General features: G+C 37.6%; 1 protein-coding gene across 1 annotated transcript in view; it reads left to right on the plus strand.

The window, feature by feature from the left end:
- Window positions 1–10,291, plus strand: part of LOC140527850 (myosin-4-like) — a 41,871-nt gene extending 31,580 nt beyond the window's left edge. The window contains exons 32-38 of the mRNA XM_072645085.1: window positions 872–1,180; window positions 2,775–2,978; window positions 5,421–5,546; window positions 5,637–5,807; window positions 7,430–7,534; window positions 8,579–8,674; window positions 10,011–10,291. Coding sequence (XP_072501186.1) covers window positions 872–1,180; window positions 2,775–2,978; window positions 5,421–5,546; window positions 5,637–5,807; window positions 7,430–7,534; window positions 8,579–8,674; window positions 10,011–10,163 — 1,164 coding nt within the window. The 3' untranslated portion in view covers window positions 10,164–10,291. The remainder of the gene's footprint in view (window positions 1–871; window positions 1,181–2,774; window positions 2,979–5,420; window positions 5,547–5,636; window positions 5,808–7,429; window positions 7,535–8,578; window positions 8,675–10,010) is intronic.
- The last annotated feature ends 11,853 nt before the right edge of the window (window positions 10,292–22,144 follow it).

The following is a 22,144-nucleotide window of genomic DNA, read 5'->3' on the forward strand; positions in this document are numbered from 1 at the left end:
GGATGATGATTGCAGAGAAGTTTTGATGGGGAGTGGGAATATTGGTAGTAGTGGTGATGGAAGCAGTTGCTGAAAGGGTACTACTATTGTCTGGGCTCTTGCGCTTTAGGGTCCTGGGTTTTTTGTATCATAGTCTAAGGGGAGGCAGTAGTGGTGGTAGTTCATCTGACTTGGCCCATACCACTTCTGTCTCATTTCCATTATCCACTAATATGTACATTTTAAACATTTTTTGGCTCTATTATTTCAGATATGAAGGGGAAAAAAAAACCTTCTAGGCTCCTTGTGCTTTAACTAAAACAAAACTAAGGAAATATGGATTTAACACACTAGATTACATTTGCATAATATTGTATAGTTGACACAGCATTTTCCTCATAACAACCTTGTGAGATAGGTACGTTAAGTATTATAATACCCATTTTACAGATGAAAAATTTGAGGCATTGTAAATTAGAGGATATGTCAAAACCAGCATTTAATCATGGGTCTCCTGACTGAGAGTTCATTTTGTTTCATTTTGCTGTCTTCCCACTTTCAAAACAAATCATTTAGGGGTTGATTTTATAAATCCAACTTATATATAAATATGGACTTAAATAAATATGAACTTAAATAATAAGTTACCCTATTTTGCTTAAAATTTATTTCTAAAAATTTTCTTTATTCAGAATATTTCCAATGTGTATGTATATATGTGTATGTGTTTACATAGGTATATACATAGATATATGTATATATTGCATAAAGTGAGGCATGCTGGTATTATCATGGAGATGGAGTTGAGCCCAGAAGGGACTTGATTCCTGGCCCCTAGATTTCAAAACTTTAAGCAGTAATTGTTTTCTATTACTAATTTATCTTCATTTAGGCATCTCTTGAACACGAAGAGGGAAAAATCCTGCGTATTCAACTTGAGCTGAACCAAGTCAAGTCTGACATTGATAGGAAATTGGCTGAAAAAGATGAAGAACTTGAGCAGTTTAAGAGAAATCACATTAGAATTGTGGAGTCTATGCAAAGCACACTGGATGCTGAGATCAGAAGCAGAAATGACGCTCTGAGGATAAAGAAAAAGATGGAGGGAGATTTGAATGAAATGGAGATTCAACTGAATCATGCCAACCGCCAAGCTGCAGAGGCCATAAGGAACTACAGAAACACCCAAGTACTACTAAAGGTAAATGGATTTCACTAGCCTTTCAAATGAATGAAAAAAATGTTGTCAGGCCTAAAATGGTTTTTTAACAGCCCTCCTTTCTACAAAGCTATGAAGTAGGTATCATGTGACTAATTAAATCATAGAAACTTAGCATAGTAGAAATATTAGAAATCATTTAGTCTAACTGTTTTTAAATTTAGCATTGAGTAAGCAGAGGAATCAAAGTGATTATGAATCATTCCAGGTCACATAGGTACTAAGCATCACAGAATTTCAAGCTTGGAAGGAATTTGAGGAGCTTTCTAGGTCATCTTATACCCAAACAAACATCCCAGACATATGGAGAGAACATATGTGTTGTGGTCATCTAGGCTTAGCTTAGAGACTTCTTTCACTTTTGAATAGCTCTGATTCTTAGGAAGTTTTTACCTATTCCATTTATTCTGTTCTATTCTAGTCACCAAGGAAGTTTATACCTATATCAACCCTAAATTTTCTTCTTTGCTTCTAAGTTTATTCTAAAGCTAAGCATTATTAGTCTAATCTCTCTTTCATGTGATAGCCTTTTAAACTCTTTAAGAAAGCTCTCCTGTCCCTCCTCAGTTTTCTCTTCTCCAGGCTAAAAATTTCTAGGTCTTTCCACTGATCATCACCTGGGAGGATCTCAAGGCCTTTCACCATCCTTATTTGTTTTATGTGGCAACCCATCTAACACCTGAAAACTTCTGAAGTGTTCATTTCCTTGAGCTAAAAATCCCCAGTTCTTTCAACCGATACTGAAATGGTATGATTTCAAATTCACTCCCCATCCTGTTTACACTCTACTTTATGCTATCCAAATTGATAATGTTCTCCCTAAAATTTGGCACACAGACCTGAACATGGTATTTCAGACATGATATGACCAGAGCAGGAATCCCCTCCTTCATTCTAGAATCTAACCCTCAAAATTTTGGACCAAGATTATATTAGCTCTTTCATTTACCATATTGGCACAGTTAACTCATGCCAAGATTACAATTCACTAAAATCCTCATGCCCATTTCAAAGAATAATATTTTTTTTGGTCAGACCCCCTGAAGCTTCAATCTGAGCAGTTGTTTATTTGAACCTATGTATAGGGTTCAGGACCTATTCCTCCCTATTAAATTTTTTCATTAGATTCTATCCAGCTTGTAGCCTTAATTCAGTATATTTTGGGTCCTGATTCTGTCATGTAGCTTAATAACTATTGCTCTCCAGTTTGTATCATTAGACTTTTATCTCTTAGAGGGGGAGGGTGGTATGCTAGACATGGAGTCGGGAAAGGCCTACACTCCAATCTTGCCTCTGACACAAGCCATGTGCAAGTCACTTGATCTCTCTCAGCCCCAATTTCATCTTTAAAATGGGCACAATAGTTCCTGTCTGCAGCGTTGTGATGTTCAAACAAGATGATGCAGGTAAAGCATCATATAATTGGCAACTGATATTGTTACTGCAATAGTACAGAGGAGGAAGTAGGGAGAGAATGTCTCTGTCTGAATCACCATGTCATCACGATCTCCCAGTTCCGGTCAAGGTATAAATACGCCAACTCTACACAAGTAAAACAATTTTCCTTATTACCCAGGATACCCAGATCCACCTGGATGATGCTCTCCGAGGCCAGGAGGACCTCAAAGAGCAGCTGGCCATGGTGGAGCGCAGAGCCAACCTACTACAGGCTGAGATTGAGGAACTGCGGGCAACTCTGGAACAGACTGAGAGGAGCAGGAAGATAGCGGAACAAGAGCTTCTGGATGCCAGTGAGCGTGTGCAACTCCTACATACCCAGGTGAGGGGCATTTGGTCTTTAGTTTCCTCCAGAAACAGTGATGAAGAACAAGTCAGTCTGAAGTTACCAATAAAATGAATTAAACATAGGTACCAACTGTATAAAGACACAGACCCTACCTTAATGAGCTTAGAGCTGAGAAGGAAAAATGAAACAAGAATGTAAGTAATTATAATACAAAAAAAGTGTAGGAAGTCCACAAGAGAAATATAAAGTACTTTAAGCTTCAAAGAAGAGATTCTTTCCTGCTTATGAAATGGGCATAGGAGATTGTAAGGGGAAAGATAAAGGAAGGCATCAAAATGGAAGTGGCATTTGAACTGGACTTTAAAAGAAACCACCTTCAGGATTTTTAAATGCCTTCCCGGTTTCCAAGAAAATATTTTCACAAGGTAAACTTGTGTGTTTCTGAAATCAGTAGCATGAACGTGGAGTAAATGGAAAATGTTCACATGAAATGAATACCTTCCTATTCAGAAATTCCTCACTCCAGGAAATAACAAATAGCAGCTACTTTTTCTCAATGTCTCTATCCCTTTAAAGGTAAAACATGGAAATATTCAAAAGATAATCAGACAGTCTGCTTCCATGATATGCAAACATTCTCTTGTTAATGAATATTATCTTTTACAGTCTTTAGGAGGGATTTTTATATAAGCAGTTACTGGCCATGGGATAGAGAGCATCCCAAAAGTCTTAGAGCAATTTTAAGTTTTATTGGCTAATAACATTTTGCTCATTTAATAGATCAATAGCTTAAAATTATATGAAGTGTTTTGGGTAAAGCCAACTGGATGCTGAAGTGGCAGAGGACAGAGTGGTAAGCGAGAGTACTTTGGTCTCCCCTTTGACTTCTCACTTTCTTTGCTGAATATTTTATTTCCTGAGGAGAGCAGCCTAAAAGGAGTTGTTGAGCATGGGTTGTGCCCTTAGGGGCTTGGTATGCCCCCTTATTCCTATGCATCAAGACAAAGGACATGAGGGATGGGAAAAAGCAGTCCTGGGTTAGGTTCTTTTGGGGTATGTGGACGTGGTATGAAGAAAAAGGAAGGCTAAGGTCCAGAGCATAGAGGCTAGTGATGTCAGCCTGTGTCATCTCCTCATCATCATCACCACTGATTCTCCCGTCCCTGAGAGCTTTTGTAATGATTCATGTATGAATTAATGTTAAGCCCTAAATATTGGGGGATATCCTATACAATAGTGTCCAGGCACCCATAAGGTATGAAAGAAAATTGATGTCTAGACTGCTTTCATTGCAGTTTATTTTTTTTTAATCTGCACACAGAATGAAATTACCTCCTCTTTTTTAGATATGTGTATATATATATATATATATATACACACACACACACACACACACACACACACACACACACACACACATATATATATACAGATAGGTATATACGAGATACACATATATAATTTTAACTGAAATCTGTTGTTATATATCCTTCCCTACCCCCTACTTTACAATTAATCCCTTGTAACAACAACAACAAAATTTATTCAGTAATAATCAAAATATTAACCTAGTGTGACTATATATTCAGTTATTCCCCACCACATTGCAGGGGGTTAAGGGCGTTGGTACCTCCCAAATCTGGAAAATCCATGCAAAATTTTTTGGTCCTCCCTTTGTACCAGAGAGGAAGTCTGAATTGTTATGGTATTAAAAGATAAAATGTGCTAATATTATACAATACTATACATGTATTCTATGCATTTCTGAGTTTCTAAGCCTTTTTCTGTGTCATCTGCTGGACTTTGCATGTCATCTGCAGCTTCTGCAAAACTCCCCCAAAATTCTCATTTAATTTCTTATGATAGGGAAAGTCACAATATGGAAGAGATAACTGCATACATATAAATATATACATGTGTGCATATGTATATTACATATGTGTATATATGTTTGTCTATCAGTCATGCCAACAATACCAACAGGAGAAATAAATTCTTCCCTAATGATGCAAAGTTGTATGTGGCTACTTTTTAGTAACCTTTCTTAGTGAAGAAATATCTAAAAATGAGGGTTAATGAATCAGGTAAAAAAGAGAAGGCTTTAGTGAAGAATGGCAAAGTTGTTCAATCATTGCCAATTGTGTCCAACTCTTCATCATCCCATTTGGGGATGTTTTGGCAAAGGTACTGCAGTGGTTTGCTATTTCCTTCTCCAGGTAATTTTACAGATGAGAAAACTGAGGAAAACAGGGTTAAATGACTTTCCCAGGGTCACGTAGCTTGTATCTAAAGCTGTATTTGAACTCAGGTCTTCCTGACTCCAGTCCCAGCACTGTCGTCACCTACCCACTCCAAGAGCAAGCAGACAGCACTTGCTAGATCCAGAATGAAAGATAGCTGAAGTTCCTTCTCAGATGCATTAAGCAGAATGGTACTTATAATGTCCCATTAATCAAATTTCATTTATTTAATCAGAATACCAGCCTGATCAACACCAAGAAGAAGCTGGAGACTGATATTTCTCAGCTCCAGAGTGAAATGGAGGAAGTAATTCAAGAATCTCGAAATGCAGAGGAGAAAGCAAAGAAGGCAATCACTGATGTAAGAGAAGGGGCAGATCTTTTGTCTGCATGGGTTTGACTACCTGACATTCCCGGGTTTCATGCTTTTCTTGGTTTTCTTGCTAACCAGGCAGCCATGATGGCTGAGGAGCTGAAGAAGGAGCAGGACACTAGTGCCCACTTGGAGCGGATGAAGAAGAACCTGGAGCAGACAGTGAAGGACTTGCAGCACCGCCTGGATGAGGCTGAGCAACTGGCCCTGAAAGGAGGAAGGAAGCAGATCCAGAAACTAGAGGCCAGAGTAACTATCCCAAATCCTGATGCATTGCCAACCCATGCAAAACCAACAGTTTGGTGTAGATATCAGCGAACAGAGACAGTTGTTACAAACCCTTACAAACAGTGAACCAGCATTTATCAGGCATTTAGCAATTGCCAGCCATTCTGCTAAGCACTACAAAGAAAGGCAAAAGATAGTCCATATTCTCTAAGTCTAACAAGGGAGATGTTGCAAACAACCACCTATAAACAAGCTATAGACAGGATAAATTGGGGACAATTTCAGAGGGAAGGTGCTAAGGTTAAGGAGGGCTGGGAAAGGTTTCCATCACAGCACTAGAGGTGCCTTTCCAGAGGTCATCCAGTCTAGTCCGTTACTGGGACTGGGACAAAAATCCTCAGTACATATTTGCAGTAGTTTATTGACTTGGAAGAAAGTGCTGAGTTTAGAGAGAGGAGACCTGGTTCCAATCTTTCCTTAGAGTTTTGTTAGCTTAGTGATCATGGGTAAATTACTTCACCTCTCTGGTCATCATCTCTAACAAGGGAAAGGGAAGGGAATAAGCATTTATATAGCATCTCCTAGGTGCCAGGGGCCGTTAAGTGCTTTATAAATATTTTCTTATTCGAATGTCACAAAAACCCTACAAGATAAGTGCTATTATTGCATCAATTTTATCATTGAGAAAACTGAGACAAACAGAGGTTAAGTGATTTGCCCAAGGTCACCCAGCTAATAAGTGTCTGAGACCTGATTTACACTCAGGCTTTCCTGACTCTGGGCCCAGCAGGAATAATAGCTACCACTCAAACAGATTGATCTGAAGAAAGTGGCTTGAGAACCTTAAAGCTTTGTATAAATGTGAGTTAGCATTCTCTATCTCTTGGTTATCTCTGTTGCTCATCTGTTACACACTTCCTGACCTACACTATATGCTTTAGAGAAGGACTTAACTTTTTTCACTAGTGACCCCTTCGATGCTTCTTAAACTATGGGTCATGACCCCCTATGAGATTACAACCCTCAGTTTAAGAAGTGCTGCTAGAGCATCACTGGAGGCATCAGGAAATACATGTTTGTGACCTATGTGCTTGATTAACCCCTGCAGTGTCATATTGGCGTAGAAAAATTTGAGTCAGAAATTTAGAGCTTAAAGGCACCTAAGAAAGCATCTAGTTCAGTTCCCTCATTTTAAAATGAGGAAGCTAACTTACTCAGCCTCCCGAAGTAAAATAACTCATGTTAAGTGGCTTATCCAATGTCATACAGGTAGTACACAATAAATTTAAAAACCAGATTTCCAATCCATCTTCACTAACTCCAAATCTAGCTTCTTTCTAGACTTTGCTAGCTTTCTTGCCTTTCCAAAGCGAATCCCTAGCCTTTGTGTTTAGCATTGTTGGTGTTATGGTACCAGAAACGTTTTAGCTTCCTATAGGCCAGGGGTCTAAGAGCTGGAGATCCCCAGGGAATCATTTATGAAGTGGAGCTGAGGAAGGCTGAATTCCCATAGCCCAGTCATTCTTAAATTCTTCCTTTTCCTTCTCTTGCCCTCAACACAGGGTTTCTTGTCCTACTTCTGTCCTTCATTCTTATCCCCAAACCTAAACTACCATGCTTTAAGTCATCATATTTGATTGTAGGTGCGTGAGCTTGAAGGAGAGGTTGAGAGTGAACAAAAGCGCAATGCTGAGGCTGTTAAAAGTCTACGCAAACATGAGAGGAGGGTAAAAGAACTCACTTACCAGGTAAGTAGAACCACCCTTCTGTACCATCTGGACCTCCTCTTGGTGAGAAGAAAAGTCAGTATGATAACAGTGTTGTGCAAAGAGCACACTGGATTTTCTGGCATTTGAAAGTTCAAATGTCATAGTTTCTGGGTAATTAATCATTTTATCACTCGTGTTCACAATAATTAATAAAAAGGGCCAGTAGCCCTCTTGAATGCCAAAGACCCCTCATGGAATTCACTCAGTGTTTTTATGCCATTGGAAGAATGAAGAAGGCAATCAACTTCAGTTGGTTAACAAGTAGTGAGAAGAAGGAACATTATAATGAGAGGTAGACTTATTCTAATGAGGGGTTGGGAAATGTGACTTTGATTATGTCATTTACTTCCAAATCACCCCCAGATGGAGGCAATCTAGACCAAGTATCTAGCCCCACCCAAACCTGAGTAGAACACAATGGGCTTTCCCTCTTGAGTGGAGTCCGAACAAGATTGAAGAGAAAATTAATCCAGGCTCATTATCAACAATGTCCTTCAGGGGCTGGCTTGACCTAGTAGAGAGTGAGGACCTATGAAAGGGAAAAACCTAAATCTCCCCAATAATTGGTTGTATAATAATCATTTCTCTCAAGTTGGGATCTTTACACCTGAATTCTAGTCCTGGCTCCAATCTTTAGAAGCTATGTGGCCATGGACAAATTTTTTAGCCCCAGTTTCCTTGTCTATAGAAGGGGCCAGGAGGAAAGTTCTTTACAAATTTTAAAATTGTTATCTGTCCTTTAAGTTATTATTTGACATACTTAGACATGAATTAATTTGGTGAATACAAGTTATCATCTCTGAAATCTAATACAGTCCTAGTCCTATAAAGACTAGCTATATCTCTGAGGATGTCTCCAGAAGTGTCCAAGCTTGTCCTATGCCTAACCAGATGCCTTCATCAAACTTCATACAGTTCTTTGTGGCTGTTACCTTGAAGTATGCAAAGATAATTTGTCAAACCTTGGTATTAGATATTTGTCTTTTGATTGAGTATATTCTTTTTTTCCCCAAATTCTTCCAGACTGAAGAAGATCGCAAGAATGTTCTCAGACTCCAGGACCTCGTAGATAAATTGCAGGCAAAGGTGAAATCTTATAAGAGACAAGCTGAGGAAGCTGTGAGTATTTTCAAAGCTTGGAGAGAAGAGACTTTATTTGAACACAACAGTTATAGTACAAATGTTTTAATCCTTTTGATTTATTCAATAAATATTTATTAAACATTTACTACTATGTGCTAGGCACTGAAGAAAACAGGAGGTTGTATTTTAGGATAGATGGTTTTATAAGCAACCATACCCACCCCAAGTGGAAAAGAATTCTCCATTTCAGAATGAGTCTTCACACTAAATAATTCTGAATCTTAACTTATTTAGGATGGTATAGAGCTTTAAATAACTCACTTTATTGATTATATGTATAATAAATACATGCATTTTTCATATGTAATACATCATACATCATCAATAAGGTAACCTAAGATTCTCCATCACCACCACTCTCCAAAAGGAGGCAAAAACAATCATTTTTTTTTTTAATTCCATATGTAGATATTTTTATTCCTACTGTTACACCTTTGGATCCACTATTGACACCTCCATCTTTCATAGTTCCTTTTTCTGGAAACTACATCATTTGCTCAGGCATGGTCAATAGTCTTTTTTCATTTGTATCATAGTGAGTGGCATAGTGTATAGCCAACTCTAAAGTCAAGATGGCATGGGTTCAAGTTCCCCTTCTCACATATACTGGCTGTGTGACCCTGGGCAACTCTCAATATACTTTTCATTGTCCTAATCAGCTCCATAAGGTTGTAAGTTGCAGAACATTTGCCAACCTTTGTTGGTTGAAGGCATTTCCTCACCAGGAAACCCCCTTCATCGATAAAACCATAGACCAAAAAAATGGAAGAAATTGATTTATGGGAAGCCCTTAACGCATCTTTTTCCAGTGGCCCCCTACTACCTAAAGTAGTGGGTGGACAAGCGATGATGGAACAAAATACAGGAGCCTTCCTTTCTTTTCCCTTTTCTGCCACAGTAGAGTCGCAACTTGTGGCCAGAGGAGAGTAATACTTATATGTAGCCAGTGTTTGACATTACAGCTGTTTAGTAAACTAAATAAAAGTGTATAAGTCATTTCTTCTTGCCTTTTCACATGGACCTTGAGTCTATTCACTGCATATCGAAGACTTTCCTGATCTATGCATTTAATATTATGGGGTAGTTCTCTACTCTTCCCAGGAATAGAATATAATTCCTAGAATGAAATATAACATATATGTAATTATTTTATATGTACAATTATAATTACAAGTTCATCTTGGTGTTTAAAATCAGAAACAGCTAATGATACAGGAAGGTCAAGGTTTTCCTTCAGAAAATAAGTGACAAAGGGTCTAAGACTAAGATAGGCATGCTTCATCTCTTCTAACAAGTTTATTTCTATTTTCAGGAGGAACAGGCCAATGTTAATCTCTCTAAATTCCGCAAGCTCCAACATGAACTGGAGGAGGCTGAGGAACGTGCTGACATTGCCGAGTCCCAGGTCAACAAACTTCGGGTGAAGAGCCGGGAAGTTCACACCAAAGTTGTTAGTGCTGAGTAATCAGCATTAACTGAAGCCTCTAAGTGACTGAAGAAAGTTGCAAAATGTGATATTTTTGGTCACTTAGCCCTATAAATATTATTTATTCTGTCTTCACTATGGGAAATAAAGCAAATTTTGCTAAAAAATCAGGTTTCTCTTTTGTTTTTAAAGTTCTTTACTCTAAAATAATGAGTACTCAGTTGTAACTGGTATAATCATAGAATTTTAAAGATTCCAGGGTTCCTAACCTAAAGTCTATGAACTAGTTGTTGTTAAGATTTTGATAACTGCATCTCAATATACAAGGGATCCATAGCACAAAAAAAGGTTAAGAACCACAGACATATGCTAGTCCAATCCCTACTCAAAAGAAATCCTCACTATAGCAGTGGCCCTTCAGCTTCTGCTTGAAGATCCCCCGAAAGGGAGAACTCACAACATCCTGAGACAACATTTCTCAGATTGTTAGGAAGTCTTTCCTAGTATTACCTTTGTAAAGTAAGAACATTTCTCATTTGAATGAATCAGAACCAAGTGTGAATGGGGCCTGTTCACCTTTTTTCAATCAATCAAAGGCACTGCTGAGAGACTTGGTCTTGCCCTAAGAACCTATATAAAGTGGAAGAGCTGTCTCAGGACCAGATAGAGGTTTTGAGTTTCTGGAAGCAAAAAAAAAGAAGTGGGTCTGACAGAGATGAGCTGGAAAGCAATAGCAGTCCAAGGTCAACCAGCAAAAAAAAAAGGGGGGGAGGGAAGAATACAAAACCGAATTGTGGCAAAAGCAGACTTTTTCTTGGGAATTCCCTCAGTCCTTGAGATGGAGAATAGATACACTGGTAGAATCACCCCAAGGTTCCTACTCTGAGATGCTGTTGAGTCAATGTCCCCCTTCCAATTCTCCCTTAGTTGGGTACCAAGTGCTGCAACAAAATCGGCACTGGGTCCAGAAGGGACTGGTATTTTGCCCTCCCTTTTCCTTAGAAAGGTTCCCCATACTCTGGACTCACATATACAGGTCAGGTTTAAATCTAACTTTAAAAGGAAAAGAAATTCAACCTTTCTACCTCAAAAGGAAAGCTTAGTCCCTATAGAGCTTCCTAAATCAAAGGGATTATTAGAAACTAAGGTTTGCCAGAAATCACCTCCTCAACCGCTAGTTGAGAAGTCAAACTGTCCTGAGTGAGATTTATTCCATGAGTGCCTCAACACATAAGACCGTTCAGCTAAAGTTTGGACAAAAGTTTCCAAATGTCCCTTTCTGTATACGGCACACCAAAAATTTTTCCAGGGGTCATTATACTATAAGTAACAACCCTTTTAGAAATGGGCAAATTTCCTCTGAGTTTCTATGCCAAATGATACCTAAAGCTTCCCCCAATGGACTTCTATCATATTTACTGATGACACATCTATTAGAATTCCAAAACAACCCAATAATAGTACAAGGAGATTCAGTTAAAGACTAAAGAAAACAAGACCAAATAAGCCCTATAAAAAAGAAAGCTTCCCAAAAGAAGAGATTGAGCATTTCAGGTTGATTACTTGGGGTTTCTAAACCAGCAGATAAGCCTTATTCTATGGACTTATAGTGCATAAGTATCTCACAATAAGGCAAGCAGTGTAAGTCTGTTTAAATGGAAGAAAATTATAAACATTTATTAGCTAGACACCAGCATTTTAGTATGCAAAATCTGTAACTTCATATTAGTTTCAACGTCGATATTGTAGAAGATTTTGTAATACAGTAATTATCAGTAACTAAAAATTCAACAAGTCAGCAAATGAAAAAGTATGAAAAGTCATCTCAAAAGGAACACATCCATCACTTAACGAAACATTAAAAAACAGATTGCTGTCAATTCAAAGTTTAAAAGGAATCCAAATTAACAATGATATGAAGAATGGTTTCCTTACCCTTAAAGAAAAACAATCCAAGCCTATGCGAGACAGGGGTCCTTCCTACCACAGTGAAGTAAGAAAGGGCACATAGATTTAATTTGGAGGATCTTATAAAATTGTTCCTAAAATTTCTCTATCTCTTTATCTTCTGCATCAATCTTGGCGAATAAGTTGCAATTATTTTCATGGTGGTCTTTTTGCAAATATTTGTCATGGGTGCTGCAATGGGAAATGACTAATTATCTATAAAATGATACTTCTTCTTTACTTTAGATACATGATAAAACCAACTCATCCCCCTCTTTTGTTTGCCTCTCCAAAGAGAAGTTGTGAGCTATACTTCCATTTAGCTACATGATATGGAGAATGATACAGTGGGGAAAACACTGGTTCTGTAGAGGATCTCTGTTCAAATCTCTTCTCTAATATGATCATAGGTAAGTCACTTAATTTCCCTGGATGTCCATTTATTCATCTGTAATATTATGCCAGAAGACTTCTAAGGTCCCTTCTGGATCTAGGTATATGATACTCTGGTTTCATTTACAGTTAGTTTGTCAAGATTAATATGATTTAGTTCCTCTGAAAGAATGTCCCTTCATCATTCAGTGGACAAAGATACCTAATTTAGACTGCCAATAAAGTTTACAAACAATTTAGAAGCTGTGTGATTCTTAGCAACTTCTGCCCCCTTATTTCTACCACCATCACTGTGGAGCTGAAGGAGGCCACCACATATGACGGAGGGTCATTTTGGGTTTTACTCTGTTTCCTGACTTGCCATGAATTAATTAGCAAGTGTCCTCTCTGTACTTATCCTCAGAGAGCTGTCTCAATCTGTTGCCAGGATCATGCTGAAAGTCTCATTAGTATGACAGGTCCTAACTGAGCTTGTGCTCTACTGCCATGGCTTTTGACAAGGTCATATTCACCCCTCAAGGAGGAATTGAAATAGGACTTTGTGAAACAGCTGACTTAGACTAACTCCCTACTAGCTATTTTTCTTCTGACCTTCCCAGTCTGATGACCATTCTTCCTGGCTGAAAAAAGCAGACACAAATATGAAACTAAGAAGTTCTGCTTTCTTTTTGTAACTGTTATCAGTGTCTTATACTTCTCTAATGATTGCTTCTTTGATCTTTTTTCCCCCTAATATAGCCATATATATAAAAATATATTTATGTGGGCCTTAGTCAGCCTTAGCTCATCTATGTTGCGTATCTATCTTTCATCTTCCGAACATACCCTTTCAAAATATAAGCTGGTCAGTTAGTTGGCTATGCATCCACATCAGTGTTCTTTGATAACCCTTCTTCTCCCTATTTGTCTGAATGGTCTTTGTGTCTTCAGAATTTTATTCTTAAAAATGTCTTCATCCATCCTGGGCTGACTTCCCTTGAAAAGTTCTAATCTAGAGGTCCTGACTTGCCTTTCTCTATGACCTTTGAAATTGTCTCAAAATCTTAGGTGCATGTCAAACAATTCCAGGTACTCCTCTTCTCCATCACAATTCTAACTTCCTCCCAGGATTCTGAACATTTCAGCTGCCACAACCAGGTTCTCTGTCAGTTCACAAGTATTGAAAATCAGATCCAGAATAGAAATTTCCTTCAATTGTTTCTCTATTATGATGGATGAAAACAATTTCTGGTTCTTATTTTTAAAAGAAAATAAATAAATGTAATGGAACACAGCAGGAATAAAGGAAACTGCTACTGTCAATTTTGCATTATAAATGTTTTAATACTTTTTATTTGTTTATTTCACATTAGCTAAGGTTTAAAACAATTTTGAAGGCAAATGAGTGACACACTTTATGTTTCTCTATTTTAAAAATTCTCAGTATTATGAAATATGACTGTTTATGTCTATTATTGTAGAGTCATAATATTATTTTTAAAGATTTTAGTGACAATGCCCAAATAGGTTATAATTTGGGGAGCGTAACGTTATGGAAAACTTTTTGGGTCTCTGCATATCACTCATCCCCTACTATTCTCTGTGCCTTTATATAGTTATATACAGACTTCTCTCTCCATTTGGTAAGAGATGTACATCTGTGTATCTCTCTCTCTCTTCCTCTCTCTCTTTCTCTCTCTCTCTCTCTCTCTCTCTCTCTCTCTCTCTCTCTCTCTCTCTCTCTCTCTCTCTCTCTCTCTCTTTCTAGTTTTTTCCTCTGACTTTCACTGGGAGTGAGTACAAATTGTACATTTACATGTACTCTTTCTCTCTCTATCCTCATATCCCACTCCCCTCTACATCTCACTTCTGTCTTTCTGTAATATAGGATATTTCAACACTTTATGGTGTCAATTTATTCATTTAATAAGTTAAAGAGTTGATTAAAATGTCAAATAGAGTCAAGAACAGTCCCCTGGACATTCACTTTACAGAAAGGAAAAGGAAAAGCACCACAACTTACATCAGAAAAATATTTTGAAAACTGATCTTTGACATCTCTTTCCATTACATCATGCAATTCTTAAATGAAAAACTCGAAAACAAACTGTTTAAGCAGAGGATGTCACCTCTTTTAGTCATGAAGAAAATCTACATTCAATATCCTTCTCTCTACCACAAGAGCTATCAAGTTACAAAGTACATGTGACAAAATAGACATGCAGCCTGACTCTTTTTGGCACAAGCCAATTGTCACTGCTACCTCCACTTCTGTTTTTACAAGTATCTGATAGCTTTGCACCAAGAAAATCTGCAACAAGTGTGTGCTCAATACCAGGATCCTTCACATTCTTAACAAGATTCAGCATTCCCTTCCTAAAGTAATGACAGAACAAAAAGGGTCCTAGAACCTTAGAAATTTTTGTTAAAGCTTTCAAAAATCTACTCATAAAAAGTCATAGCATTCCTTTAAAAGTTAAACATTTACCTAACACTTTGAAGCTCTTCCAATGCACCTTCTCAAACTAGATGTCCCATAGACATCTTGAACTCACTATGTCAAACTGAACTCATTATCTCTTCCCCCAAATCCAACTCTCCTCCCAACTTGCCAATCTTTCTACTTGCCCAAGCTCCCAAGGTGTCATCCATCAGTGTACACTTTTTCCCACACTCCATATTGAATCATTTGTCAAGTCCTGTCAATTTTACCTTTGCACTGTGCCTTTCTTTGTATACCCATAGTACCTAGCACGTAGTAGGTACCTAATACAGACAAGTTGAATGAATGAATGAAATTACTTAATTCCTCTCCCTCACATTTGTCTATACTGTATTCTTTCAAATGATCTGTAGTCCAATTAATCATTTAAGAGCTGTTCATAATTCAGATTTGTGTCATATTCTAAGTTTTATAAAGCATTTTTCTTATAACAAACTTATGAGATAGGTGGCGCCATATGCAATACTCTATTGTACATATGAAGAAATGGAAGCTGAGAGGGTAAACGATGCTGTGAATGGAAGATTGGGCTTGGAGTCAAGAAGACTTGCGTGTGAATTCTACTTCAGACACTTATTAGCTATATGATCTTGGGGAAGTTATTTAACTTCTCTAGGCATCAGTTTTCTCATCTACAAAGTCTATAAAATTGGAATAATAATTATTCAACCTTCCATAAGCATTGAATTAGAGAGTGGATGGAAAGTGCTTTGTAAACCTTAATGCTTTAGAATTGTGAGCTCTTCTTATTAAGAGGCTTTCCCAAGATTACAAACTAGTATGAGAAGCAAGAGATGAAGACTCAGGTCCTCTGATTTCAAGAGCAGTATGCTTTCCTATGCTCTCTCTCAGATGAACACAGCCAATTTGGAATACTCATTTCTTTTTACCTAATGATGAACTAATTTTTCAGACTTCAGGTCCCTGGATTTGGTAAGATGTTTTATTCTTCCCAATGAATTCAACTGCTAAATGCTCTTCCTTGTCCTTATGGATATGAGCATTTTGGTCAATCAATAAATATTTATTAAAGGCCTACTATGTACCAGTCACTGTACCAAGCACTGGGGATACAAAGAAAGGCAAAAGACAGTCCTTGTTCTCAAGGACCTCACAATCTAATGGGGATGATGATACACAAATAACTATTTACAAACATGAGATATAGAGGCTAAATTGGAAATAATTGATAGAAGGAAGACACTATAATTAAGATGGATCAAGAAAGGTTTCTTATAGAAAGTAAGCTTTTGTCTGGGACTTAAAGGAAACCAGGAGGTGGAAATGAGGATGGAGAGCATTCCAGGCATGGGAGAAAGCTATTATTTTTCCCAGAGTAAAGATATGGACTGCCTTGTTTGAAGAATAGGAAGGAGACCAATATCATTGAATTTCAAAGTATGGGAGTGTGTACATGGGATGGTATAAGATGTAAGAAGACTAGAAAAGTATAGTAGAGGACTGAATATGAAGGGCTTTCAATGCCAGACAGAATTGTATGCTTGAGGCTGAAGTTTATAGGGAGCCACTAGAATTTGTTGAGTAGAGGGATGACACAGTTAGACGTGATCAGACCAGCACTTTAAGATTCTCTTCCTAAGTGTGAGCAAAGACTTATTCAGAAACCCAACCTAAAAACAGGCCTCAGACCTCAGACACTTCTGCTTAAAGGTACAGAAAGAACAGGACAAATGGCAACAATAAAAATAGGTTATTGATACTATGGACAGTTAACACAGCTGCTGAATCTCATGTCACTTTTCTGTGGGGATTAAATTGCTGGAGTAAACACATAGCAGCTGCCATCCAAAAGGCTGTAAACTGTGCTGCCTGGCATCAAAATAGATTTGGGTACATGCTATACATACACGGTGGTTTCCTGGGAGTACCCTCACTGCCTCTTCTAGTCAGATTTTCCTAAAGAAAAAGAAAGTCTAAGCAATGGGCAGGCTTCCATCTACATGAAATCCACCATTGTTGCCTCTTGAGCTACAGAAATGAGAAAATCCTCCCTTGCGTTAGAAGAGAGAAAATTCTTATAGTTAAATGGGAGTTTGGACAGCAGTCTAGCCTCTTCATTTTATAGATGAAACCCCAGGATGTGCTTCATATGGTCTTGCATTTTTTTCCTTTAAAGTTCACGGTAATTGTTCATGTAAGTTTGTGTTGTCCTTTTCCCCTGATATTTCTAGGAACTTTCCATTATTAACATCATTATTCATGGAAAGTATTATCACCCAAAATAATATTCCTTAACATTCACTTCCACAAGAATTTGAATTCAAAATTTTCTCCCCATCTCTCCCCACCTCCCACCCCAGGACAGCATGCACCCCATCCACCCCTTCTTCCAGTCTATCCTCCCTTCTGTTACTCACTCTTCTTCCATCCCTCTCCCCCTCTGTTTTCCTGTAGGGCAAAATCCATGTCTACACTCGCCTGTACAGCTTAATTTCTAGTTGCATGCTAAAATAATTTTTAACATTCTTTTTTAAAGCTTTGAGTTCCATATTCTCTCCCTCCTTTGCCACCCACCCTCCTTGAGAAAGCAAGCAATTCAATAAAGCACTTCCTTAATAGTTATATTGTAAGAGACTAACCACATTTCCCTCTGTTCTATTCTGCTCTTCATTTATTCCATTCTTTCTCTTCAACTGTCCCCCCACAATAGTGTTTGCTTCCAATTATGCCTTTACCCAATTTTCTGTCTCTTCTATTATCTTCCCTCTCCTATCCCCTTCACCCTTTGCCTTCCAGGAGGGTAAAATACATATCCATATCCACTTGAGTGTGTGTTATTCCCTCCTTAAGCCAAATCCCATGAGAATAAGGCTTAATTATTTCTTTTCATCTCCCCCCTCTTCCCTTCCATTGTAAAAGCTCTTTCTTCCTTCTTTTATGTGAGATGATTTGTTACATTCTACCTCTCCCTTCCTCTTACTCCTAATACATTCCATTCAACAGTAAATTTTGGTTTTTTTAGGTATTCTCCCTTCATTTCCAGCTCACCCTGTGCCCTCTATGTATGCATGTATGTATGTATGTATATATATGTGTGTGTTTGTGTGCATACATATGTATATGTATATACATACATATATACCTACACATATATATATATATGTATATACATACATATATATACCTACACATATATAATATACACATACTTACCCATATACACATATATATATATATATGTATGTGTGTGTGTGTTCCCTCTAACTACCTTAATACTGAAAAAGGTCTCATGAGTTACAAATAACATCTTTTCATGTAAGAATGCAAATAGTTCAACTTTAATGAGTTTCTTAAGGCTTCCTTTTCCTATTTACCTTTTCATGTTTCTCTTGATTCTTGTGTTTGAAAGTAAAATTTTCTATTTAGCTCTGTTTTTTTTTCCACAAGAATGCTTGGAAGTCCTCTATTTCATTGAAATTTCTTTTTTTTTCCCCTGAAGTATTATACTCAGTTTTACTGAGTAGATGATTCTTGATTTTAATCCTATCTCCTTTGACCTCTGGAATATCATATTCCAAACCCTTCCATCCATTAGTGTAGAAGCTGCTAAATTCTGTGTTATCCTGACTGTATTTCCACAGTACTTCAATTGTTTCTTTCTGGTTGCTTGTAATGTTTTCTTCTCGACCTGGGAACTCTGGAATTTGGATACAATATTCCTGGGAGTTTTTCTTTTGGGATCTCTTTCAGGAGGTGATTGGTGAATTCTTTCCATTTCTATTTTACCCTCTGGTTCAAGAATATCAGGGCAATTTTTCTTGATAATTTCTTGGAAGATGGTGTCTAGGCTCTTTTTTGATCATAGTTTTCAAGTAGACCAATAATTTTTAAATTCTCTCTCCTGTATCTATTTTTTTCCAATTCATTTTCCAATGAGATATTTCACATTGTCTTCTATGTTTTCAGTCTTTTAGTTTTGTTTTATAATTGCTTGGTTTTTCATAAAGTCATAAGCTTCCATCTACTCCATTCTAATTTTTAAAGAACTATTTTCTTCAGTGAGCTTTTGAACCTCCTTTTCTGTTTGGCCCATTCTGCTTTTTAAAGCATTCTTCTCCTCATTGTTTTTTTGGAACTCTTTTGCTATTTGGGTTAGTCTATTTTAAAATGTGTTATTTTCTTCAGCATTTTTGGAGTCTCCTTTAGCAAGCTGTTGACTCACTTTTCATGATTTTCTTGCATTGCTCTTATTCCTCTTCCCAATTTTTCCTCCACCTCTCTTATTTGGTTTTCAAAATCCTTTTTGAGCTCTTCCATGGGCTGAGACCACTGCATATTTTTTTGGACGTTTTGGATATAGAAGTCTTGACTTTGATGTCTTCCTCATTTGAAAGGGTGGAAGAAAATACCTTTTCACCAAGAAAGTAACCTTCTATAGTCTTAGCTTTTTTTTCCTTTTTGGAGCATTTTCCCAGCCAGTTACTTGACTTATGAGTCCTTTATCAAGTGGAATGTATACTCTAGGGAGCTGTAAGCTCTCAGTTCCTCTAAGGTGGCACAATCAAGGGAGAGGAGTTTACCTCCTCTCCTGGCCTGTGCTCTGGTATGTGAACAACCACAAGCACTCTTTTCTTCCCAGGATCTGCAAATAGGATTCCCTCTTCACAACCACCACCAGCTCTACCATGCCAGCATTCCTCCTCATCCCAGGACTGCCACTCAGGGCCGAAACCAGATCATCTGCTCAATTCCCCCAGGTCTTTAGGCCAAGGCCTCCAAAAGTGGACACTGCTGCCACAGTGCCTGCTGCTACCCTAGAACCAGGGCTGGGGCCAAGCTGGGCTCCCCTCTCACCCAGGTGAAAGAGCTTTCTTTCTGACATGACATTTGTGGGTTAAGAAATCTGGGAACCACAGATTCTACCCATGATTCCACATCCTGAAGCCTGTTCCAGTCCTGTCTGTGCCACGTGACCCAGCCTAGGCTGCGCTCCATTCTGAGCCCTGTGTGATAGACATTTCCTGTCAGCCTTCCAGGTTGTCCTGGGCTAGAAATCTCTTTCACTCTGTCGTTTTGTGGCTTCTGCTGCTCTAGAATTTGTTTAGAGTCATTTTTACAGGTATTTTATGGACCATGGTGGGGAGAGCTAGAGCAGGTTCATCCTTCTACTCTGCCATCTTGGCTCCACCCCTTCATTTATTTTACTTTTTTAAAAACAATGTTCTGAGAAGTGGTCCATAGGTTTCACCAGATGATCAAAGGAGGCCATGACCTACCAAAAAAACCTAAAACAAACAAACAAAAATCCAGTTATTCCCAGAGATGGGCAACCTGTAGCCTTGAGGTCATATGTTGCCTTCCAGGTCCTTGGGTATGGCCTTTGACTAAGTCCAAGTTTTACAGAGCAAATCCTTTTATTAAGGGTATTTGTTCTGTGAAGTTTGGATTCAGTTGAAGGGCTGAACTTAGAATCTAAGCAATTCCTACCAGTCACTTCATTCCTTCCTTTTGATGAGTAAGGTGGGAGAGGTAAGAAATCACACTTTCTTATTTGGACTGGGCAAGAGAAAAGTAAACAAGATTATTGCAATAAAGTGGAATAGTAGGGCCTGGACTGCGAAGATAAATGAGAAGAAATCTGTCTAGGCCTAAGATTGGAACTGTAAGGGGAAATGCCTTGAATAAAATTAGCTACAGCTACCAAAAGCTAATTCCTAATTCATACCTGCTATGCCCAAAAAAGGGTAAGGGGCAAGCTACAATGGTTTGGATTTGGGCTGAGAAAGGAAGAAAAATTCTATGTATTAGAGAGTGATTATTTCAAGCAAAACAAGTTATGATGCCTAATGCTGATTTATTTTAACATAAAAGATAAAATTATATGATTTGATCAAGGAAAAATAACTTAAACAGTTACAACTCTGAATTTTAATAGCTTGAACTCACCCATTAAACAAATGAGGGTTACAAAATATAATAGAAAATAAATCTTAACAATTTTCTGCATACAAAAAATGCTTAAAACTTAAATATTCATATAGATTTTTAAAAGAAGTTATTGTAGAATTTGTTGTGCTTTAACTAAAACCAAAAAAATGCATGAGTGACTATCAAGATTTGGGACAAGGGAAGGAGAAGGAAGAGAAGGAAGGGGAGAAGGAGGAGGAGGAGAAAGAGAACAAGAACTAGAAGAAGAAAGAGAAGGAGAAGAAGATGAAGAAGGAGAAGAAGGAAAAGAAGAAGATGAAGAAGAAATGATGATGATGATGACGATGATGATGATGATGATGATGATGATGATGATGATGATGATGATGATGATGTTAGAACACAATCAAGGAAGCATCATTACACTTAAAGGTATTATCGAGAATAAAGCTATATCAATATGAAATATATATGTGCCAAATGTCATAGCATCTAAATGCTTAAAGAAAAAGCTAACTGAATAGAAAAAAAGATCCATACAATAAGATAATAATAATGAGTAACTTCACCATGTCTCTTTCAGACTTAGACAAACTTAGCAAAAAGGAAAAACATATATATACAATTTTCTTCTTTCTCATTTTCCCCTACTGACTTCCCTTGACTCCTTTTAAGTTTCAGCTAAAATCTCACCTTCCACAAGAAGCCTTCCTCAAACCCTCTCAACTCTAATGTCTTTGCTGTGATTATTATTTCCAATTTATTACACATGTATATGTAATATTTGTATATAGTTGTTTGTTGTCTCCCCCATTAGATGATGAGTTACTTTAGAGCAGGAACAATCTTTTGCCTTTCTTTATATCCTCAGCATTTAGCACAGTGCCTGACACATAGTAGGTACTTAGTAAATGTTTATTGACTAACAGAACTGAACATAACATTGAAAGACATAAATATTAAAAACCTTTAGTGACTATGAAATGGAAACATCAACAATTGGAATCTATCTGTCTTTATCATTGTACATCTTAACAAAAATTGATGTGATAGGATATGAAGAACTGAAAATAAATGGAGAAATACAGAAATATTAAAAGTGTTTCTTGAATTGAATTGAATTGAATTAGTGCTGAACCTCTCTGACCTCAGGACTTGTAATTAAAGCCTTTCCACCTTGGTAAGAGTTGGCGGAGCTTATGGTCCACTGAAATAGCCTTTAAAAACCCAGGGTCACCTCTATGAGGCATGGGAGTAGAATTTCAGCAGAAGTTTAGTGTGGTAGCATACAAAATTTAAAATATGTCCT

This window comes from Notamacropus eugenii, chromosome 2, assembly GCF_028372415.1.
Source record: "Notamacropus eugenii isolate mMacEug1 chromosome 2, mMacEug1.pri_v2, whole genome shotgun sequence".
Taxonomy (NCBI): Eukaryota; Metazoa; Chordata; class Mammalia; order Diprotodontia; family Macropodidae; genus Notamacropus; species Notamacropus eugenii.